This window comes from Lepisma saccharinum, chromosome 1 (genome assembly GCF_977018435.1).
Source record: "Lepisma saccharinum chromosome 1, izLepSacc3.1, whole genome shotgun sequence".
Taxonomy (NCBI): Eukaryota; Metazoa; Arthropoda; class Insecta; order Zygentoma; family Lepismatidae; genus Lepisma; species Lepisma saccharinum.
Genome location: NC_139229.1, coordinates 27,689,822 through 27,715,090, shown reverse-complemented (window position 1 = coordinate 27,715,090; position 25,269 = coordinate 27,689,822). Strand labels below are relative to the sequence as shown.

Sequence of the window (25,269 nt, the reverse complement as noted above, 5' to 3'; positions counted from 1 at the left end):
AAGTTGCGCGGGGACTTCTCGTCCCAAGGTTTTTTTCCTTGTGGTCGATCTATAGCATGGGCGCGAATAGCAAAATTGATGTGTAATTTTTTTTCCTTTTTACAAATCTAGACAGAAGATTGACTTTATGATGTAAGTGAAAAACATACATTAACGATACAAATATAAATTTGCCGTTAAATAACTTGAAATAAGCAGAAAATGCAATACCAACTTTTCATTTCATACGCAGTATGGAACTTTCCAATAATGTGTAGCTTGCCCTTATTTTATTTGCTAGCATTTCGGAATGACATTCGAATCTAACAACTAAATATTTAAATGATGGAAGATCGAACACACTGGCCTTCAAGTTCTAAAACTAAGACGTACAAAGTAGTTGTGGATGTGTTAGCCCATGTATGTACAACGCTAAAAAAAATGTACTCCCTGCGAGAAGTGGAAAATTTTGCTTGGCTTAGAAATTAGGTGTTACATTTCCGTTGTTTTTCGCTTGCGGAGATATGTTACAGTGAAGGAATTAGTGATTTTGTGCTCTACCGTTTTTGTTAGGTTAGGCAGTTTTATGCTCTTAGAGGTTTGTGTGAGTTTGTATTGTTTCCAGAATTCTTGTTTGAGTGTTGTAGTTTAACCCTTGTACTTAATACAAGTATAAAAACTTAGCGTGTGGTGCCTCATGGACACACAACTTTTCTCAGCGTGCAATTTGTTTTAAGCCTCTATGTCATGGTTATAGCTCTTCGACGTCGCTAATTTATTTTGCACATGATAATTAAGAATATCTATTAATGACGTCAATATTGGATATTTGTTATATTCGATGATTCACCACATGAGAAACGTACGAATGTTCCGTGAAATGCTGGTATGCTGCTCAAAGCATGTACTCCCTCTGTCCCATAATTATAGTCCGGTATGTCAAAATGGTAGTACAGGAATGGCAAGACGAAGAGGCAGATGGAAAGCACAATTTGTACTGATCCTTGAGTAATAAAGTTGTATGACTCATTCCCTTGTTTCATGTTCTTCTTCTGTATACACCAATGTCACAGTTTGAATATCGGGCAATTATTATGAGACAACAAACAAAGGTGTACCGGACAATAATTATGGGACAGAGGGAGTAATGTATATTTAAGAACTTGATAGGAAAAATAACGTTCAATACAGTAGCGAATACAATTTGAGAGAATGAAGTTATTACGGGATGAATAGGCTACATAAAATTATTACTTCTTTTTAACTTTTGGGCGTTCATTCTTTAATGTTTTTTTTTTCGTGTAACATCGGTCGGCTGATGTCGCGGTTTACAGGGTTGCCAAATTGAAGGCTCCGGCCTCCTTCGGATTAAAGATGGCCGCGACTAGTGTCGTGAGAGCCGTTTGCAGCAGGGGTCGCTGCTTTCCACCGTCCACTCGCTTTCTCCCCTTCTCTTCCGTTATGCGCGGCCTTGTTGCACAGATTCCCCAGACAGAATCTACGTGGAAGGAAAGTTCACATTTAAGTGTTTTCGGAAAGGGTCGCCCCTTACACAGCTCCAAATTTCGAACTTTGACGCACAAAAAGCGTATGCTGTACCATGTCGGTCCTATTTTTTACTAGCATTCTTATCTATCTGCGTAAGATTTGTTGCATTGGCAGCCATTTTACCTACGCTTATTCCTATAGTTATGGTGCTTGCTCGAAGACAACTCCTCCCGGTGGATAGCCCTGTTCGTGTTGTATTAAACACGTAAAAGCATATTGATTCACATGTGCCATTCCTTACTTCACATGTTTTCCGTGAATCATACCAACATGAGCGAACACGAACATCATTAGTCACGACGTATGATTTATTATTCGGCACATGCTGTAAATGTAGGAATTGGAGCGTTGGGAATGGGCTCACATCCCGAGAATAACGAAAGAAAAACTTTTCCCATCGCTGGATTCTATTGAGACAAGTACCGTTCTCAATAGTACCTCAAAAATCGCTATTTTTACTTATGCCTGTAGGCCATTAGTTTTCGAAATTATAGTTTATGGCGTACAGTGCGATCCATAAATATTGCTCAGGAAATTGCCCATGACTATTTTCGTTGGTTTTTATCTTCATCCTGCGTATTTTTAAGGACTGTATTTTTACGTATACTGTTTCTGAAACAGTGTTTCAGAGGGTGTTTTGTGTCAGTTCTTGAAGCTCTCATTGCATAATACAAAGGGAATAAACGTGGTGATGGACAATTTGCTTGGTAATACTTATGGATCCCACTGTACCACCAAATCGAAACTCATATTTTGGCCATACCAGCATGCCACGTGGTTTTTCAATGCTAGTATTTAAAATTACATGATTATATTGCCTAATACCAGCAACTAAAGTTTATTCAATTACCAAAACCTTATTTTATTGACATTAAAACATGGAATAATTGTAATTGTAATTACAATATATAACACAATTATACGGGAAAAACTACAACTTATGAACTATTGTTCTGATTAATTTGCAGTATCCTTGTGGTAACGATTTTAATTTCAAACACACACTAATTTGATTTAATAGGACAATCACAAACACACATGGCCAGAACACAACACACGCGCACAAAAAACACAAAACACTACATTGGTTGAAAGGGTTTAGAAATCTACATTAATATCACACACAAGTAGTTTTATTAAAAAATAGGATTCCAACTCTGCCAAAGTTATATATATAAATATTATTGTTATGATTAATATAATTAGGTAATGTACACTTCGCAACATCTTATTTGACCGCCCTGAAAAATTTCAAAGTCCGGAATTCGTAAATTTGGCAGCATAGCGCTTCAGAGCGAACTAAGAGTAGCCAACTTTGCAACATTTCTTCTTCCTGAATGAAAACGCTCGTGAATTCTTTTTCATTCTTTCACATTCCATAAAGTAAAGATACCCTAAAGCAGTAATAAAATATATGAGTAGACAAAAAAATGTGAAGTAGAAATACGAATGTTGAAAATATCTCAAGATTCTTCGTTCTGAATTTGAAAATAGTAAAATGTATGTGCATTGTGAAACACTGAACAGGTTCTCATCCACCTGGAAAGAATTGCGGTCACATTTGAATGCAAGAAGGCAAATTTATGATGATTTTATGCGAAATATTTAGTAAAGATACCTTGCACAACACCAAACTATTCTGCAAAGTGTGTCTTTTCCTTGGTTCTTGGCGAAAAATGGTTCGAAACTGGCACAATGTAGCTTCAACTGAGATTAACGTGTTTTACTGAGCTTTCTGTTAGCAATCTCCTGGAGTAGTTGGTTAGATGACAGCACTTTCTCTTTTTTTCTGTTTTCGTCAAGATCGAAACATCGTAGGTTCAAATCCCACCCTTTCCTTATTGTTTTTTCCATTTTATTTACCGAGTACGAAGTGTTCTAATAACGTAATATAATATTATATGATATTACTGTAAATATTTATGCGATGAATGCTCAATGGCGGCGATTGGGTTTCAAAACTGATGGGGCAAGGTGGGGGGAGGGGGGAGGGGGGAGGGCAAGGACAGTTTCTTTCCCTTGGTAGATAATGTTTAGCATAGTGCTGGATCATCTACCCCTCCACACTCCATGATCGTCGCCACTGTGCATGCCTCAAGTAATGCTTATACTAATGTTTTTAATCTTTCAGTGATTGGCAGGATTTTAGGAAATACTTTTCCTTTCATTCAGCTGTTGTAAGTTAACACATATTAAGAACTTACATGTCAACTTTCTGCATCCGGAAATGCTGGACATAAATCGCATAAATATCAACGGAAATATCCAAGAAACGTAGGTAAGCATTGTCGTAAGCATAAGCCGTTTACTTCCCGAAAAAGATTTTGCAAAGAAGTAAGTTTGAACCCATGACCTTCCATTCCATAAGCAAACGATCCCCCTACACCACACGGTTCACGTTATTTTATACACTCGGTTCGGATCCCACTTTAAACTGTAGGTCCAGTCCCGATTAGCCTTACTATGCATAACGTTGACTTAAAACACCAAATCAACCAATTCATCTCCTTTCAGAGTGGGCCTTCTATGATACTGTAGTCGGCCAGCATCCGAAAATACAGTTCTGCTTCGCGTATACCAGAGCGTAATTGCATTTAATATTGTGACTAATTTTACTTTAAAACTACAGATTAAAGCGATAATAGTGTCCAGAAAAAGAACCTCAAAGTAGATCTTCACACAAGTATTTTAATCCATTGCCAAACATTTCAGTTAAGAATAATATTATGCTTTTCCATTGACCGTATTTTCGAATAATGGTGAATTTGCTAAAAGGACCATGTCAAGAAATCGAAATATGTAAGTTTTACTAGTAAATGCATTTAAAATGCACGAAACAACAGGGGAGGAGAAAAATAAACCTAAAAAATAAGTAAAAATGCAACAAAAACTGTTAAAAATACTGACAAATAAGCTAAAAGCCAAAAAAGGCCGAAAAAAAAAAAAAAAAAATGTAAAATAGAAAGTATTTTCCGGCTCTAACTGAAGGGAAACGCACATGATATCAGGCGTTTAGCATTGTTTTTAAGGGTCAGAAAAAAAGTTGATTTTTCATCAACTTCCGGACCCTAATTAGTAATTATGACCATTGAAAAAGTTGGAGGTAGCTTACTTAAAATTTTCTTGCTGAGGGATCGTATCGTCCCATATCTCCACTTCATAATAAAGAAAAACATCAAGTTCATATTTCGAAAATGTCTTGGAGTTTTCCACCACGAAAATATGTTTTTCATAGTTTGAAGTTCGTTAGTATTATCTTTCAAGGTTTCCATTGTTTTAATTTCACACATATTTTATATTTCATACGTTCCTCTCTCTTTTCATACAGTCTTTGGAAAAAAGCTGAAGTTTCTTGTCAAACGGGGTCTAGTTCAAATTACTCCTTTTCGCTCTCCTGTTCCTACTTTAAACAAACAACAAAATACTTCGTAACTAAACGATTGCTTGTTCAAAACACGGAATTTTTACGCAATTTACAAAATATGACAAAACGCCAATAGACATGTTCATCATTTTTCCCTTTCAGCTTTTCTCGATTTTATCTGAATTCGTTTCCTCATGAAAATTGCCATGAGGAAATTATAGATAAGACATTATGTGTGAATTGGTTTCTTCAAACTGGTAGCAAATTTTAACATGAGCTACCGGGAGAGGAGGTAGCGTGCTTGATTCTTACGAGGAAGGTCGTAGGTTCGATTCTCCACCTAGGCAGAATTTTTTTCAGGTGTATATCGTTTGGTGCAAAGTTTATCCACCATGCTAAGAAGTTAACATTGGTCTCTGTATTTCACGAGAGGAAAGGAAATAGTAAGAGAAAGTTATTTCGATGATAGGAGTGCGCAGAATCAACGTGGAATGCGCAGAATCAACTTACATAGAGCTAAGTCTGTAAGTGTGGTTTCGAATATTGCAAAGTTAGTGCGGAAACTTTGTTATATCTGATACTCGTACTTTCTGTTCAAAGAAGACAAACATTTTAGATACAAAGCAGTGAAGAATCAACGATCATTATAAGGTTTTGAATTTTTTTTTTGTCACTCACTATATAAATACTTATTAGTAGTTTCTTATCGAATCGGCCTCCGTCGCAATAACCATTTACTTATGTTAATTAGCGATTTACTATTATTTTTAGACACATGGTAAGATGGTGGTGAGGGGATTGACAACAGTCATTACGAAGGAAGGGACATAAAATTACCAATCTTAGCAATTTGAACTCATTAAACGCTCTCCTTCCTTACAGTACTGCACTACATAACTACTTAACATAACTGTATATGTTTGTTTTAGTATATCGAAATCAAATAATCAATATTTTAGGTGTCAGTGAAGAACAAACAATACATAACTTAAATAACATTACATTTTGCATCCTGAATACATATATGTGATTTGTGAATTAATCATGATGTGTGTGTTAACACAACATATGAACAATAACTAAAAAGAAAAGTTTTAACTTTAAATCCTGGAAATCTCCAACTTCTAAGGGGACATATGCGCAGAAGGGACGTCCCTCAAGTGTGCATCGGATTCATTTTTTAAATATTCTAATATCAACGGTATCTGTTCAGCAAACAAAAAAAGAAAGAGGAGAGTGTGGGATTTGAACCCGCGACCTTTCACGCTTGATGAAAAATAATGATAGCAGCGCCTAACCGACAGCTTAACTTAATGACGTTATACCCTTAAAAACACGTTGACGTTTATGAAGACTCCCATCTTCCTGTGTTTCAAGCACATTTTCTCGACAAGTCGTGTAAAATATATGTTTTTGAGAACTGTTCGATATTATACAAGGTATTGTAAATAAAATGTCGCATAAACTCCTCACAAATTTGCTTCTTTCTGCACAAACGTGATGGAAATTTCCTCCAGGTGGAGAAATACTCTAGTCAGTGTTTCAAACCCCCCAAATTTCAAGTCGAGCAAGCAGAATCGTAAATTTCCTTCAAGGCTCTTTTTCCAATTTATTATTTCTGTTTGATTATGTATTATAGTAGCGGTTTATAGTTTCTAACTTCATGGAAAGTGTTAAATTGAAAACCTATCACCCAGCATTTTTCGTCTAGTGGAAGGACCTACTCAAAGTTGGCTACTCTCACCTGGAGCCGAAGTGCAATGTTGCTAAGTTTACGATTTCGGGACTTAGAATTATTTCGAGGCGGTCAAATAAGATGTTGCGAAGTGTACATCAAGCCAATATTTACATCCAATTTGTTGAGAGAGAACATGTTATTAGTTATAAATTAAAAGTGTTTATTAATAAAAATAAATAACAAAACTTAAATTATACTGTAAGTTGAACCACACTCAGTGTTTCGGATCCAACTTTAAACTGTAGGTCCAGTCCCGATTTTCCTTATGTGCATAAAGTGGACTTAAAACACCAACTCAGTCAATCAATTAATCATTATTTCTCCATATACGGACATGGTTTGATTGATTGATTTGCTTCATTTTACTTCGCTTCTTGTGCCACTTTTGGCTAATTTACGAAGATGGGGATGAGTGATGATATGATGAAATTGATGAATGGACACTCACAAACATCCATGTCCAGGCTGGATTCGAACTCGGGAACCCTGGCGTCGTAGCCCGACGTGCTAACCACTCCGCCACGAGGGCCGCTCCATGTACATGTGAAGTGAAGTTAAGTTGACATTTTGCTGTTATCAGATAGGTTGATTGAAATAAACATTTTGGGTGCGTCCCGTCACATTACCTTAAGTAAAATCAACACTTGCTTTTGAGAACTAAAATTACTTTGCTCATGTTAAAAGGTGAGGCTCTAAAGGGACACTTATCACACATATAGTCATATAGACAAAACACAGGACAGAGGATTATACTAGCCGTAAGTTCAGACGCCAGAGCATCGTTGGCCCGCAAGACTGCAGTTACCTGATGCCTCCTCAAAAGGTTACCCCTTACATCCCTAAATAATAATAATAATAGTTTGGCTATAAATGGTTTATTTTTATTATTTTGTAATGGTATATACGAGGGTTTACCTGTCTTTCCAGTTAAAGTGTTGCGGCATGACGGGGCCTGAGGATTGGAAGATTCCTATTCTGAATTTGAAGACTCCATTTTTCATAAAGTCTTGCTGCGAGAAACCTGTTCTGGGTACCATCTGTCCCCGTACTCGTCGCTACACACGAGGCTGCATGCCACTACTGGGGAAAAAGGCAGTTAATGCGGGTGGAGCAGCTATCTTCAGTGCATGTTTCGAGGTACGTGAAAATAAAACAGGAATGCAACGTGCGAGTTGAACTAATACGCTAAGTCGATCAGCCTCGACAACCGGTTTGAAAATAATTCAGAATATTCAAATCAGGTTAGGTGTTAGAAAGGTTGTTTCCCCGTGCACTTTGCACCATGCCATGTGAGGGTACAGTCCCACACATTCTTCGTTCTCGGCCATTTTGGAGGTAATGTGATCAGCACCACTTTCCTTCAGCCTTTACCCCCCGGAGCGAAGGTCGACAGTAGACCACTGTGGCTCCGCGACATCTACATTTTTTGTGAGGGCCAAACTTTATGTATACATACAGATTGGGTGCCAAAACTGCAGGTTAAGGACAGTTATTTTTTTCTGGGTAGACAAGGGTTAGCATTAGGAGCTCAAAGTGCCTGGGGGCAACCGACCCCCTTGGTACTTCTAGCAGCCGTCAACACTGTGTATGTATGTATGTATGTATGTGTATGTATGTATGTATGCATATATATATATATATATATATATATATATACACACACACACACATACGTATATACAGGGTGTCATTTTAATGGCGCCCACGGACCACAGAGTCGTATACAGGACATCGAAACAAACAACTTTTCTCAGTAACATTTTTCTTGTTGGTGCGTCGTTTCGGAGCTACAGTCGTTCAAAAAAGACCGTTTTGCCGCCTGGATGCTGGCAACCCAACACAGCATTTGATCGTATCTGTGACGTCTCTTCCTGCGGCGAAACAGCGCACAGGGTTGCAAGGAACACACAAATTTTGTAAAAATTTACAAACTACCAACCATATGATTAGGTGTAAAACGAAGCGAGAAACGCGTCCAGTAGACCGAACATCATAGCCTACCAGCCAGAAGATCAGCAGTCATCTCAGGGGACGGGGAAAGTGAACCAACGATATGAGAAATGGTAAAAACGTATTCAAAATGTAGTGTCAATATTGGATTTTGTCTGAGCTTACTTGTCAAATATCAACAACAATACATTTTATTGGGCTTACAGCTTAAATGTGGCTGTTTACGCCCAGCTACATGTCAAATATTTGCAAATCTCGTTGCAAGGTTGATATCTACAGGTTTGTATCCAGATGACTTGTGGTACTTTTGTGCTGATAACGGAAGTATCCGAGGTTCACGTTGTTAAATTACGGGTAAAACACGTACAGCCACAGTAACAATCTAATGATGAATCAGTAGGGAATATACTGCCCTATTCACAGTTGCTAACTGTTTATCTATGCACCGGATACACATGTAATACATTCGTCGGAGAGCTTGTATTACTACTACTTATATCCCTGTATTTTCAACCATTTTTGTCACTTGCCTCATAATGCCCTGAATATACAATATATTGTGTGTTGTTTACCTTTGGAATTTTGAGTTCTCTCATTTCTATTTTGTCATCTGTTCAGTGTGTCACAGACAACTAGTATCAAAAGGACGAAATGGATAGACTAAATTGTAGATCCCAACTTGGTAACTAGATTTCCAAATATTTGACATGCAAGCTGAGACAAAATTCGATATGACCACTTCCACTTGAATTCTATTGTCTTCCTATCATTTTTCATATAGTTTGTTTACTTACTGTTAGGTTAAAGAACGTGTTTTCTCGTTTTCTTTTACGGTACATAATGTGGCTGATTGTAGCTATGTCATTTTTCACAGAATGGGCCAAGTGCCCATATTTCGGATAGGTTCCTAATTTCGGATAGGTTCCTAATTTCGGATACCAAGAAATTTCCACCTTAGAACAGCAGCGCCGAAGTGCAGATAGTGCCAACTAACACGCTACTTCGTCCCAAAGTTTCACCCTTGTGCGTGACCTTGAGCAATGTTTCTTTAGTGTGTGGCTGATATTTCTGACTTTTCCGGAGTTTTGATATAATATTTCACCATCCAAACTTAAGGCCTACAACTGGAAGGTTAGTATTTACTCACTTCTGTCTAAATTTTATATAATCTTGAGAGATTCAGCAAACATTATTACGTAGTTTCAGTCACATTATTTCAGAGGGGGAACGCACAGAATCGCCATATTGAATATGCGACTGGGTTTCCTAATTTCGACTATCCGAAATTGTGAATCCTTTCCAAATACTCATTAGTAACTGTTATGTCCTAATATGAATGACATAATCAGAAATAAACATCTCAAGATTGGAACTTCATAATTAAATATATTCAAACTTGTAACAAGGTGGATTACATGAATAAAACTTAAATCATCCATAAGACACAAAAACAAGATGTATAATCGTTGCTATGCACAGACTATATACATTGGCCATAACTGCTAGTTCACCACATACAATAATGTATTTTATAATATATATCAATCTTCTCCCCTTCTAGAGAAAACAAACTTATGAGGGGTAAAACACTCTTGTCCTTTTTACTCTTTGAGATTTCCTTCTTACAAAATCACTTGCTCCCTTCGAAGACAAACTTGTTCCTGGACCAAGTCTGCTCGCTTCTTTCGAATATGATCTACTTTCTTGCTTCGGAGACGAACTGTGAGCATTGTGTTCTTCACTGTCGCTTAGTTCCTGCCGATGCATTTTATTTTTAATCGGAGGATATAAATATGCATGATATGCACTATCGTCATATTCCTTGGGTATTTCTGACTGATTTGAAACTCCTCCTGTTTCATAAAGAATCTTTAAAAATGAATAATGTACATTTCTGTATCTGCCACTTTCTACATCTCTTACTTTATACACAGCAAAACTGCATCTTTCAATAATCTCTCCTTTCCGATATATCTTTCTTTCAGGGCAGTAATAATATACTTTACTTCCAATTGAAAATTTCTCACATTCATAATGAACATTTTTAGTGTCATCTTTAATGATTATATTACTTGCAGTGTTGTAAGAAAACATTAATGAACTTGGAGATGTTCCAGTTGATGGCAATGGAGTGTTGTTATGCCAGTGTGTTACTGTACGCACTAGTGATTCTACTTCAGTATTTAATTTTCTAACATCCCCTTTTGGAAAATCTCCTATGAGGGTTAGATACCTTTTCAAGGTATTGACTGTTCTCTCAGCCAACCCGTTTCCCGAAGGTTTATATGGGCAGGAATGCTTTAGTTCAATGCCCAACCTTTGGCAGAACATCTTAAATTGTTCACTTGCAAAGGGTTGTCCATTATCTGAGACTAACTCTTTTGGAGAACCAAGTATGTAAAATTGGCTTTTTAAATGTCTAATTGCTTCCTGAGCCGTTAAATTAGAACATTGCCAAACATTCAAAAATTTCGTGTGAGCATCAACACACAACAGGAATAAATAACCTTTGAAATAGAAATGATCGACATGTACACGTTCCATGGGTCGTGATGTCGGTGTCCATGATGTAAATTGTCGTTTTGCTGGAGCTCTTGCATTCGTCTGACAAACATCACATTTTGCAACAAAACTTTCAATGTCAGAAGTCATTTTAGGCCACCAAACTAAATCTCTGCAAATCTGTTTTAATCTCACTACGCCACTGTGAAGGCCATGAATTTGAGTCAGAAACTTGCATCGCAGTGTCTCTGGCAATACAATTCTATTTCCCCACATCAACAATCCATCTTCTGTTGACAGTTCCAGACGTTTCTTCCATAATGCTATTGCTTCCTCATTCATATGTGGATCAATTCCTCTTGGCCAACCATTCTTAACGTAAATTGTTATTTTAGACAACAATTCATCGCTTTTTGTATGCTCCTTGATCTCAGATATGCGTAACGGTTGTAACTTTTGTTCTAGATCTGCATACGCTGTTAAAACAAAATCTGATTGCAATTCTTCAGGTAGTGGTAATCTTGACAAAGCGTCTGCTATTGGAACCTTCTTAGAATACACTATTTCGTAATTCAGAGATGCCATGAATATTTTCCATCTCTGCCAACGTGCATTGTGTTGCATTGGCACTGGTGTCGAATCAAGCAATGATTTCGCAGTCGTTGAATCAGTGTATATTGTAAATTTTTGACCTGCCAGATATAAATAAAAATGTTTCACAGACGAAACAATGGCTAATGCCTCTCTTTCTCCCTGATAGTAATTCCTCTGAGCAGGTGAAAGTGTGGCTGAAAAACACGCCACCGTTCGATGTTCGCCATTTATCTTGTGCCCTAATCGTCCTCCAACACCGTAGCAAGAACTATCCGTTTCTAGGATTATTTCTTTTGAAGGATCGAAAGGAATTATAGCAGGTGTCTGAACAATCTTATCTTTAACAGCCTTAAATTCCGATACACATTGATTAGACCACAACCATTTTTCGCCTTTCCTCAGAAGTTGATATAGGTGTGGTATTGTAGATGACAAGTTGTGTAGAAAACGGCTTTGAAATGCAACCATCCCTAAAAAACTTTGTAGTTGAACCTTATCCTTTGGCTCTGGACTTTCTAAAATAGCACGCACATGCTTTTCAGTTGGTGTGATTCCATTTGCCGCAAAACGTCTTCCTAAGTAAATCACTTCTTGCACTAGGAATTCAGATTTACTTAAATTGACTTTAACATTATAATCTTTAAAGCGTTCCAGAACTTGTTTTGTTCTTAGGAAACATTCTTGTAGACTATCTCCAGAAATGATAACTGCAACTCTTTCCAATCCTGTTAAAATTAAATCAATTACCTGTTGGAAAAGCTGAGACGAAACATTTGTACCAAATGGTAAACGTTGCATTCTGTACAAGTGAGAATCATAATTTAAACATAATATGTTTTGTGAGTCTGGATGCAAACTAACTTGTAAAAATGCTGAACGTAAATCAAGCCTGGTGTAGTACTTTCCTATTTTAACTTTTTGTAAAATATCAGGAAAATCTGGTAGAGGATACACTAAACCATCGGTTTGAAAATTGACCGTCTTCGAGTAGTCTACACAGATACGTATAGAATTATTTGATTTCTTAACTGGCACAATAGGACTAGCCCATTCTGAATGTTCTATAGGAGCTATAATATTCTGCTTACACATATTATCTATTTCTTGTTTTATTTGATCTCGTAATAAATACGCTATTCTGTACGCTTTCCTGAACACCGGCCTAGCATTCTTCTGTAAAGGTATTGATACCTTGAAATCTTTAATGGGTGTACTAATATCCTCATTAAACAATTCTGCAAAAGATGTCAGTAATTGTGAACGACAGTCTTCAATGCTCATTTGTTTTATATTACTTGAATTATGTACGTCGGCTTTACGTTTGTTCATAATCATGGCTTTGCTATTTTGCCCTTGCACATTTGATGTTCGTGAACATTCACCTATATCATCAATCCTTTGCTGATGTACCTTTGGAGTATCCATTATGCTTGAACGCTGATTTTTCGAACAAGCATCTGGTAGAGAATCTTTTGATTCTAGACCTAAGCATGCATGTGTAGAATCTTCCTTTTGAACATAATCAGTTTCAGGAAACTCATTAGAAGTTTGCTGCGCCAATCACCAAATAATATGGTCATTCCAACTCTACCAATTAATATATTTGTATTGATATTATCGCCAACAACAAAAGACATCATGTACATTTTGCCATGATAGTAAAGTTTTAAGTTTAATTGGCCTAATAAACACAATCTTTCACCTGATATCGACGTATATGAATTTAATAACGGACTCAGTGTAAAGTTGCCAATAATATTAGTTAACAAGTCTTTGGAAATGAAATTAGCAAAACTACCAGAATCAACAATAGCTTCTAACGATTGGTCTTGTATTATAATATTAATGTACAAAGGTAAACGTTCATTTATTAATGAAATCTGATCAGATGCGTGTTGCAAATTAGAAATAGATTCGTTTGCTTTCTTATTGCACATTTGTTGCGTGTTTGTGGTTAAAAAAGTATATGCACTATCTTCTTGCACAGAGAATAAGCTAAGTTGATAATTGCGTTCTCCATAACCATTACCTTTGGTATCCAAATTACTGTTTCTCATTTCACAATTTCCTTTATAAATACTAGATAAATTGACTGCAAGTTCCTTCCATTGTTTATTTCTTTCGAAACATGCAGCCAAGAAATGTCCTTTCTTCTTACAGAAACTGCAAATAGCATTGAATGCAGGACAGTTCTCTTTGAATGTACAACCTAACCTTGCACAGCGCTTACATTTTATATCATTTGCCTGATTTTGCCGTGATACAAATTTTTGGCTAAATGCAGTATGTGATTTAGATTGTGGCATGCCTTTGGATGCATTATTTGTTCCGAATCTTGATTCTCTTGTATCTTGTTGATTCTTTGAAAAATGAGCTTTAGCAAACGAATTGTTTGTACCGAATCTACGTGAGCCTTGTATTTGTTTATTTTCACCTACCAAAAATGCATTTTGATTGACTTTATTTTTATTTGTGCGTATTATCTCATGTTGCAGTACTAAATCACAAACCTTTTCGAATGTGCTTGGCATGTCTGACAGTAATCTATCTTTTAGTATACTATCGGGTAGTCCGAACACGAGTTTTTCTCTAAGACGAGTGTCTAATTCATCTGTTGTAAACTCACAAGTTATTGCAGCAACTTTTAAACGATTTATGTACGATGTAGCTGTCTCACCTTGCTCTTGCTTTATTTGCATAAAAGCGAATCGTTGAATCCATTTATTAACCTGTGGTGCATATATTTTTCGCAATGTAGCAAAGAGTTCCTCCAAGGTGCAATCTTGTGGATCCTTTGGACTTAATCTGTGTTCCAGCTCTTGATATGGTAAACTACCGATTACAGAAATAAGAGTAAACACTCGTTTCCTTTCTTGTATATCGTTAGCCTCAATAAAAGCCTTGAATCTTTTAATATACGAATTTATATCCTGGCTTGGGTCATAAGCCTCAAATGCAGGTATAAAACTTATGTGTTTTTCCATACTGGCTCACTTGGACTTAATTACTATTATTCTACTTACAGTAGTAATTATTTATCTTCTTTAATCCTCGTCGCCATTTTGTTATGTCCTAATATGAATGACATAATCAGAAATAAACATCTCAAGATTGGAACTTCATAATTATTATATATTCAAACTTGTAACAAGGTGGATTACATGAATAAAACTTAAATCATCCATAAGACACAAAAACAAGATGTATAATCGTTGCTATGCACAGACTATATACATTGGCCATAACTGCTAGTTCACCACATACAATAATGTATTTTATAATATATATCAGTAACCCTATCCGAAATTAGGAAATACCCTATCCGACATTAGGCAACCTTTTTGTCAGACTAAAAATATGCATACAATTCTTTGTTTCAAAAAATATACCAAGTATTTCTTATAAATGTTAATATAACTTTCAGAAACATTAATAAATATATGTTCAATGTTTATCAACACATTTATGGCTTATTTTGTTTACATTTAGGTACTGAAAATCTAATTTGAAATTAAGTATCCGAAATTTGGGCACTTGACACTATGAGTGTTCCTGGCAAACCTGGAACGCATAGCTTCACGACGGGATATGACGTCACAAATGCAATCAAATGTTGTGTGTGGTTGCCAGCATTGAGGCGGCAAAACGAGCTTTTTTGAACGACTGTAACGCCGAAATGATGCACCAACGAGAAAAATGTTACTGAGAAATCTTGTTTGTTTTGATGTCCTCTGTACGTTTCCGTGGTCGCCATTAAAATGACACCCTGTGTGTGTGTGTGTGTGTGTATATATATATATATATATATATATATATATATATATATATATATATATATACAGGGTGTTTCTAAAGGTCGTTTACAACGCTTGGGAGGTGATTCCTCACACGAAAACAAGCAAAAAATCTAAGTTCCATTTTTACGACTGAGGCTTCGTTTCCGAGATAGGAGCCTCGCAAAAGGTGACAAAGTGATTGTCACACCTAACTGGGACGAATACTATCACATATAGAGAGGCGGTTCCAAGGGAATCATAAAGGAATCGTATGTGCTCAGTCCGGAAGTCACTATGAAAAGTTCACTGCACGCATGCGTAATGGAGTCCTCAAAGGAATTGGGGATTTCCAGCAAGAACAATGCATGGAAAAGGTATGTAACGCAGCAAGAAGGACCGTGACAATGAGAAATGCGTTAAAGACAACACATCCCGACCTCAAACATCAAAACATGAGCACCGAACACAAAATCCGAAAAGTTGAGCACGGTTGCATACCGCAGTTACACGCGAGGAATGAACGAATCATGTCATGTGGCATACGAGAGACACATTACTCCACCAGGAGGAGGGAAAGAAAAACACAATATCAAATGATTGCGACAACGTGTATTTTTACAAGCGGCAACTACGTAATATCCTCCCCCCCCCACACACACACAACAAACAACAAATGCTACAATGTCTTACGCACAGACAGTGCGTGTCACTGTACACCAACTGAAGATGTCACTTTCACCACACATACGAGGGGGCATCAAAAAGTTTTGCCTGTTGAGATATAATTTGTTTAATGATGGAAAGATTGAAACAATGAACATGCATATAGTTTGCCTGTAGTGTCCTCTACTCAGAGTTACCCTTCCACACAGTTGCCATCACATTCAATGCATTTGTGCCAGATTTTTATCCAGCCCTCAAAACCAATTTGCAAAAATTCCACAGAAATCCCTTCCCCACCGTTCAGAGCGGTTTTAACCTCCTGTGGGTTCTCGAATCTCATGCCACGAAGCACAGACCCAGCACAGACTTCAGTAGTTAAGTTCAAAGTGAGAGAAACCGAAAGTGTGGACATGACAAGGAGGTGAAGGCCTTCAATGTTGTTGACCAACGACAACCGCCACAGGGATGATGAGCTCATTCGAGAGGATAGACGCATCACCATCCATCCAGGAAATTTCTGATGTAGTGCCCATGTTCTATGGGTCAGCACAGGCCAGTAGCGAAGCGTGGTCTTAAGAGGAAAGCAATGCAGTACTCCGAAAAATGGTGGTGGTGGTGGGGAGGGGGGTATATAAATTATACAGCCCATTGCCCCAGTTTTTCTAGGAAAGAAATGACATTTTAAATAATAATAATATATCCATGAACTCCTCTCTCAACGACCATACTGCTAAGTTCAAAATTCTTGTCACGTTATTGATAATAACATACTTGCTATTACTTACAGCTTCCCGTACGCAATTTTAAATATCCACGTTTGTTTTTGTACATTCACAACACACGAAACAAAAGAGAAGACTCACTTCAACCACTCGTTCTTCCCACACAAATGGAAAATATTCCGAAAAGCTCCGAAGCTAACAGAAAAGTGGTCAACCTCGTTGTAGAAATTAATGTTCACGGGAGAGTAAAAGAACTGACTTGAAGCTTAAAATTAATTAAGCTTTCGAATAATAGGTCATTGCAATAGGAAGAAAATGCGCTGGTTCTTCTTTTTAATAATGTATTATATTAATATAAATAATATTTCGAGTTGGATAGTATTTATGACTTAACGTTTTTGCTATTTGCAGGTCTCAGAAGAGTTTCATTGCTTTCTTTTTTACATACGTTTTATCGAAAAAACATCAGTTTATTGTTTGTATGAAAACTTACGATAAATATAGTGTAAATTATGTGGTAGTTGTCAACACTGGCTTGCGTTGTAATTTGAGACGAGAAGTGTGAAGCGGACAACAGCCAGCTGTTCTGCAGATTCCAGCGCTCCCCAGTGCCGGGAACACCATGTTTGTCTTAACCCCTGAACGTCGACATTATTGACACGTTTTACAAATCTTGAAACTCAAAGTAATGCTTTAAAGTTTACCTACATGGAATTTGGAACAGTTATAATAATTTATTTCAATAATTCTGTGTTTATAATAAAGCAAATATCCATCTTCGAGATCGTGTTAACACTTATGCTTTCTGATATTAGTGTCTGCTTTCTGCTTGGCTCGGGTGTTTTCGAGAAGCCGAAAAGCTCCGAAAAGCAGAGCTTTTATTAGTCGCTTAGGGATCATACCTTCACCATCATCTATCCTTCGCCATATGATACTTCTGAAGGTTTGGTTTCCTGCGCAGTGGCTGCAAGCAGAGAGGTTGCTGCTTGACAACGGGCTGCTGAGAGAGTTTGCGGCCGTAAAATTTCGCGAAATCGAGTGCAATAGAAAATAAATTATGCACTCAACGTTAAGTACAAGTACATTAAATAATATTTTAATGGTGCCAGCAGTGCTTGCATTGCTTGTAAGGTGCGTTGCAAAATGATAAGAACGGTATGGAATTTGAACATATCGTGGGAACGAAAAGGAAACAGGAAACGAAAGTGATGCAAACTGACAGAGAGAGGAAAGCATGTTATGAGGAACGTGGTACTGTTCAGGGAGACGTGTATGTGTAACAGCAGGCAAGGTCGAAGTCAAAAAAGCGTTGCAAAATGATAAGATCGGAGTGAGGTTACCCCAGTAGATGTCGTTGCCAGTGTCTACAGAGGGCGCTGTGGCAGCTAGCGTGCAGATCGCGAGGTATTCATGCCCTGTTGAGGAGTACGACAGCATTCATGAAGGTGCAGAATAGGCCGTAGAGCAGGATTGTCGGAACGTGAAAAGGGGCAGATATTGGCATATAAGGAAGAGGGAGTGTCTTCGAATGAGATTGCACACCGAATTTGTCGCAGCGCCTGTGTGGTGAACAACTTCCTAAAACTTGGAGACAGGTATGGAATGAAGAAAGCACCGGGAAGGCCACGGAAATTGACGCCCCGACAGGAACGTGACGTCCTGAGGAAGCTGGCTGCTGGTGAAACATCCCTCAGACAGTTGGCTCGTGATCCTAATATTCATGTGCATCAATCAACGCTATCACGGGCTGTGAAACGCAGCAATCGTCTCCGATATCGCAAGACCAAACGACAGCCACGACTCACAGCACAACATAAGGAACGTCGCGTGTCCTGGGCCAAGATGCACATGGCGTGGAAGGAGGAATGGCGGCGGGTAATTTTCAGTGATGAAAAGAAATTCAATTTGGATGGTCCCGATGGCTGGAGATACTATTGGCATGATCTCCGCAAAGAGGAAAAGATCTTCTCCAAGAGACAACAAGGAGGACAGTCTGTAATGGTGTGGGGTGGGTTTGTTTATCATGGGAAAACGAATCTCGCCTTTCCCACAGGCCGTATGAACGCGCTCGGATACCAAAACGTCCTAACGGACAATCTATTGCCATTTGCCAATGGCATTGGTGGCGATCAGTGGCGTTTTCAGCAAGACAACGCCACTATACACACTGCTGAGTCCACTATCTTCTGGTTTCTGGACAGGAATGTGCACGTCATTGATTGGCCTGCGATTTCCACTGACATTAACCCCATGGAAAACATGTGGGGTCTTCTGTGCCGTTCAGTGTACGCCAATGGAACCCAGTACAACAACGTTCATGACCTGAGGAATGCTATCGTTGCTGCATGGGATGCCCTTGATGCTAATCTATTGAAAACGCTGGTGGACAGCATGTGTGATCGGGTCTTCAAAATAGTGTACTGCCATGGTTCGTGTATTGGCTATTAAAGCATGTCCTGGGATGCCGTTCTTATCATTTTGCAACAGTAAGCATGGTCACTTTTAAGGTTCGTTCCTTTGTACCTTCTCCTTGCCTGCACATGACTTCTGGTCAACACGTTTTCTCTTTCTGTACATTAGGTGAGCATTGTAATGTGCTTGTGCCTGTACCTGTAACTTAGTAAACGTGTCACACTTACTTTTTGATTCGTTCTTATCATTTTGCAACGCACCTTACTATATCTTCGCCACTGGCACAGACAATGATTGAGAGTTTGGGATATCATAAAGTTTGTGCTTCGTGACATGAAATTCGAGAACCTACAGGAGGTGAAAACAGCTCTGAACGGTGGGGAAGGGAAAGGGGAAGAGAGTGTTCTGTGGCATTTTTCTAAACTTTTTTTGAGGCTTGGGTAAAACACTGGCTCAAATGCATCGAACGTGGTGGGAACTATGTGTAAGGGTAACTCTGAGTAGAGGACACTACATGCAAAATATTTGTATGTTCGTTGTTTCAATCTTTCCATTATTAAACAAATTATACCTTAACAGGCAAAACTTTTTGATGCCCCCTCGTATATATGTACATATACATACAAACACACACAGTTTATTTTTTCCTGGTGGTTCGCTGTAAGGTCACCATTTTATAGGTGAGAATAAAACTAATAACATTTCATGTTAATGAACGAAATGCAAGCGTGTGTAAGATATTTAAATTCCCTTAGTTAAAAAACAATGCATTAACTAAGTGATTAGTGATTACCATCAGAGGGCCCTTTAAATATTCCCATGTATTTACTATTCGACCTATTCTTGGTTCTGCAGTACCTGCCTCACGCAATGCCCCTGGTGTTCTGGGTACTATTCCTACGTCATCCGCATGCGCTAAATTTTGGATCACATTTATTTATTATGGTTCCTTTATTTTCTACACGTGACTCTCTAACAGCCTTTTTCAATGTAACATTAGATTTGATGATCGGATATTTCAGTGTTGAGTTTTGTAGATTTGATTTGATTTTTTATATTTAGCGTCGCTTTTCTTCCACTTTGGACTAATAGCGACGATGAGAATTAGTGACCATATGATGAAATGCCCAGGCCGGGATTCGAACCCGGGAATTCTGAGTCGTACAGACAGAACTCTAAATGCATCAAACCAAGCATGATGCACTTTTTAATGCATCAATTGACACAGTTAAATGTGTCATTTTGTAATCATGACCTTATCTGGTGTTACCTTTGGGAAGATCGTGTCTGATGCATTTCAGTGCATGACACGGACCAGAATGTAATGAAAGCAGGCTCGTACCCAGGATTTGTTTTATGAGGGGACCAGATCCGAACACAAAGAGAAGATCCATAATGCTGTTGAATTGATTTAAAAAGATTATTTTACGTCGCCTTTCTTCCACTTTTGGATAATCGCGACGATGAGGGTTTTTATGATGACATGATGAAGGGACACACACACAAGAGCCGGATTCGAACCCGCGACCTCTGGAGTCCTAGCGTGCTGTGATAACCACTCTGCCACGGTGGTCGGCCGAGTACTGTATTTAATGTGACCACCAATTATATGGTAGTATTGCAGCTAGAGCTGAAGGCTGAATAGTAGATTTGCAATATTACGGCACAAAGTAATGGGAGAGACTCAACTCACCGATAAACTCCACCCCACACCCCCGACCCAAAAATCAGCAACACAGTATATAGCTTGGTGCTTATTGATTACATTCAATTCTCAGGAGTATTCAAATAGTACTGCGTTCTGCAGAGTAACAATGCTTTCAAAATTCCTGTCTTTTCTTAGACCAGGACCACTGAAGAGCCATTATAATTTCATGTTTTAAGAAATATTATATTTATAAGCTAAATGATACGTGTCAGCAATGATTATTAAAATAAAGAACATGTCTAAATGTGAGTTAATATAAAAAAAATATATTTTCGCATCACAATTGCAGTTCTAAACAAGTCGGGATAAAAAGGAATGGACTGTCCCAACAAAATCGGACGTTCGGTAGCTTTACAAAACTAAAATGAGAAAGTATTGCACACTGAGGACTTCTGGAGCCTGCCTCTCTTCACAAGCTCGTTCATATATGCAAGAATGAAATAGAAATTCTTGAAAAATTTCAAAAAATTGTCCATGTTATTTTCGTAAGTTTTTATGGGTCACATTTTTAAAAAAGATCATAGTTAGAGGGGGGCAAGGCCCCTATGGCCCCTCCCCTGGTTACGGGCCTGAATGAAAGTACCCTTTTATGCATTTCTGTCTGTATTTCGACAACCAAAAGTGTATCATTTGCAGGTTATGCACGTTAATGTGTTATTGGAGTCAACATATGTGTGTCAATTGACACATTTCCAGGTCTCTGTGTTGCGCGCTGTGCTAACCAATCCGCCACGGGGGTCAGCAATGCTACATTAAATAGCATACATGATAATCTCTTTGACGAGGCTTTGTTTTGTTTCAAATTCATCGGATAGTTGGTGTCTTTTTGGTATACCTTTTTGAAATACATATAGAAATTTTAATTTTAACAATGTAAGGTTAATTGTTACAACTATGATCTCTGTGATCCTGATTTTAAGTAAAGGTTTGATGAGAAGTATACATGAGATATCGTGAAATGTGCTCGTAGAAGAAAAATGTGCAGTTATTAAACAGAAAAGTTGATTGGAGATAATCCTATTATATTCTACTAATTTGAGTCAATCAAACCTTGCGTTGCTTTGGCCAATTCACAGATCTTTATTGCAAAATCAGAAATATGTAGAAATTACAATTGTAACAATGCAAAATAAATTGTTACAACTATAGTCTCTGTGAATGTGGTTTTAACGTTAGGTTTCAAGAAAAGTTGACACGAGATGCACTACAGAGCCAAAAAGGACCGAAAACCCGGTGCTTACCTGGAGCTGGTGTGGTGTCAGTACAGGGTAAGTCTGCCATTCGCCCTTTATCACAGCCTCTAATCTTCAAGGAAGACTTTACACCAGTAAATGTTTCAGCCGGTAATCGCTTCCATTCCTCCTGCAAAATGGCGAACAGCTCGATGGTGTTGTTTGGTCGGTTTGGCCTAGATCGCAACCGGTTCTCTAACTCATCCCACAGGAGGTGACCAGTCGAGTTCATTCACTCCCATGTTTTATGGATGGGCGCGTTGTCATTCAGCGTCACTCAGCTGGCGTCGTCCGTTCATTTTGGCTGCTACACTCTGTAAAGAAAAAATAGCGACACTTGCTCGGATATGGTTTTCACAAGATTATGAAGTGAATTAAAACAATAAGAAAAGCAGGAATTGTCCACCAGCCGTATTTGTGAAGGAGCATTCTCGAATGAAGCGTTGCAAGGGAGCGGATATGAGGGAGTGCGAGAGGCAGGAGGCATCGTCGGTCGTGTTCGTCCGATGGAAAACCTCTCGTCATGTGATGGCTCTCTCACTCACTCCTATCATCGCAGAAGAAACGGGAGGTGGTTTTGCAAAAACGATGACATTTATCCAACACCCCACTTCTTTTCTATTTTCATTTATTGTTTTATGTTTCAATGCAAGAGGCTCCCTCTGGTGGTACTTTGTTGCTTTTGAGGTGCATTGTGCAGGTGGGAAGTTCGCATCGCACGAAGCACTCATTGGCCTCCATGCAACAGAGTAGCACCAGAGGGAGCCTCTTGCATTGAAACATAAAAAAAAAAAAAAAATGAAAATAGAAAAGAACTGGGGGTGTTGGTTAATGAATCTCGTGAAAACCATATCCGAGCAAGGGTCGCAATTTTCTTCTTTACAGAGTGTAGCAGCGGTATACACGTCTACACCGCGCTCACTCTTTCATCAGTCATTCTAGTGGTTCATAACGTGCATTGGTGATGTATTCTTTACATTTCAGGGCGTGACCGGTCATTATTTGCAACATAGTGTATGATAAAATGTAGCAGAATTCTCTTTTGTGCTGAGTTTTTAAACATAAATGTTGATTTGAGATATTTGTGCATTATTTTCAGCTAATTGGGGTCCTCATAGCCTGCGGACGAGCGCACCAAATCATAGCCAAGCAACTGGAGGACTGCAAGAACAACAACACTGGGAGGACGATAGCTTTCCAGAGAAGCGTTACGAAGGTCGAACCAGTGGAGTTTGTGCAATACATGTAGAGGAAGAAAACGTTAAGAGACTGTGTTCCAGAGCCGAATCGGCATTTATTACGCTTGCGTGCACGTGTGAGCACTGTGTGGAATAATTATTTTCCAACGTGTGAATCTACATGATTGTAACCAGGAGTGTGTCACTGTGTGACATTCACGAGTTTCCTACAATTGGTTTGACGTTTTCTTGGCGGCGGTGGAGAAATGTTTTCAGTGTGTGACGTTGCTGTTAGGATATCTTTGCATGTATTTTATTCGTTGGGTTAATTAAAGAAGAAAGGATGATGTATTAAAGAAAGGAAGAAAATTATTTTGAATCCTAGAATGACTAGGAAAAAAATTATAAAGTATCTATATACATGCTGGTTGAAGTGGAAAGTTGCTCCAATTGTGTGAACCTATGTTGATTTTGGTTCATGACCAATGACGTCATATATTCCTGGTGCCTGACTTGATGATGATTGTTTCCATATTTGCCGGATTCATTGGTATCCCAATGCTAGAAACGTATAAATTGGTATGCGTATAATGTGATATCACTAAGCTCGTAACCAGGTTTGAAGTAGGGTTGTTAACGGTCCAGGAACTATATACGTATTCTAATGGGTTCTATTGGGTTCCGCAACAGGACCGGAACCATTTTTCTCCCACAATTTAAATTCGGTCCAAGTTGCGGGAAAAAAGTTCGTGGACCGAATTGAAATACTTTACAGATAAAAAGTTGTTTACAGTTCAGAACCAATTTATTCTTGCTGATTTTCTCCCCTGGACCGGAATTGAATTTATTTAAAATTCCTGGACCTTTAATAACCCTGGTTTGAAGTCTGCGATTCTCTACAAGCAGTGGTATGCCCAGGATTTTATTTTGGGAGGAAGGGGTTACGTACACTTTTTTTTTTGGGCAGTATGTAGTCATTTTTCCAGCATTTGACGTTCTTCTTTTTAGGAATACTGGGCCAAAGGGGGTGTTATGATCCCCCACCAATTTCCCTTGGGCACGCCACATTGAAAAACGATATAAAAAATTACATGAATATCATTTGCAGAACGTATCCAATGTCGTTCGTGCAATTGCATGAAGCGTACCCCATGTTGACAGTTTAAAATTAATGTAATTGGTGCATTTCGTAATAAATGAATTAAGAAAAGTTGAAGTTCGTAAGCGAAAATGTATAAGACGTCCTTGGTTCCAACAGTATTTCGAGATGTATAACAATAGCTTAGAAAGGGTTGCAGAGTTTATACTATATTTTCAGAATATGATGAATGTAATTTCATAATTTCTGACTTTAATAATATGCTTCAGATGCGTGTCTTCAACGTAATCTTATTTACTGTTATATACACGAAAATATATAAAGTTTTATTCTTTTTAGTCAAATTATTGTTTTCCCTTTTAACTATGTTTACACTGGTTTACATATGTCATAATGAATGCATGTGCCAGATCCTCGTTAACCTGCAAGAATGCATATCCAGGGCCATGGACGTCCGCAGGATTTTTTCCAGAGAGGGGCAAGCAAGGTATTTTTTTCCAAGGGATGAAAACAATGCATATAAAACACCTGCCTCCTAAAAAAAACTCCTTGAGTTTGAAGTTATTATCTGTCTGAAAATTCCTTCCAATAATTCACATAAATTACTGTGACTGAAATGCGTGTAACATTGAATTTTATGGTAACATTCATTTTTCAGGGGGAGTGGGCGTGAGCCCCCTTCCGAGCGTCCATGCACAGGGCTTCATTCCAGAGAAGGCGTATATCTGACAAGATTTTGTGTATGTTAGATTCTTGCTCTCTCCACAAGGAGATAGTTATATCCAATCAAGCGTGTTATGTACA

At 38.2% G+C, this 25,269-nt stretch overlaps 1 protein-coding gene across 1 annotated transcript in view; it reads left to right on the top strand.

Moving 5' to 3' along the window:
• The window catches only part of LOC145988485 (leukocyte surface antigen CD53-like), a 35,726-nt gene extending 10,931 nt beyond the window's left edge, over positions 1–24,795 (top strand). The window contains exons 4-5 of the mRNA XM_083123380.1: positions 7,557–7,766; positions 23,288–24,795. Coding sequence (XP_082979506.1) covers positions 7,557–7,766; positions 23,288–23,437 — 360 coding nt within the window. The 3' untranslated portion in view covers positions 23,438–24,795. The remainder of the gene's footprint in view (positions 1–7,556; positions 7,767–23,287) is intronic.
• Positions 24,796–25,269: the final 474 nt, after the last annotated feature.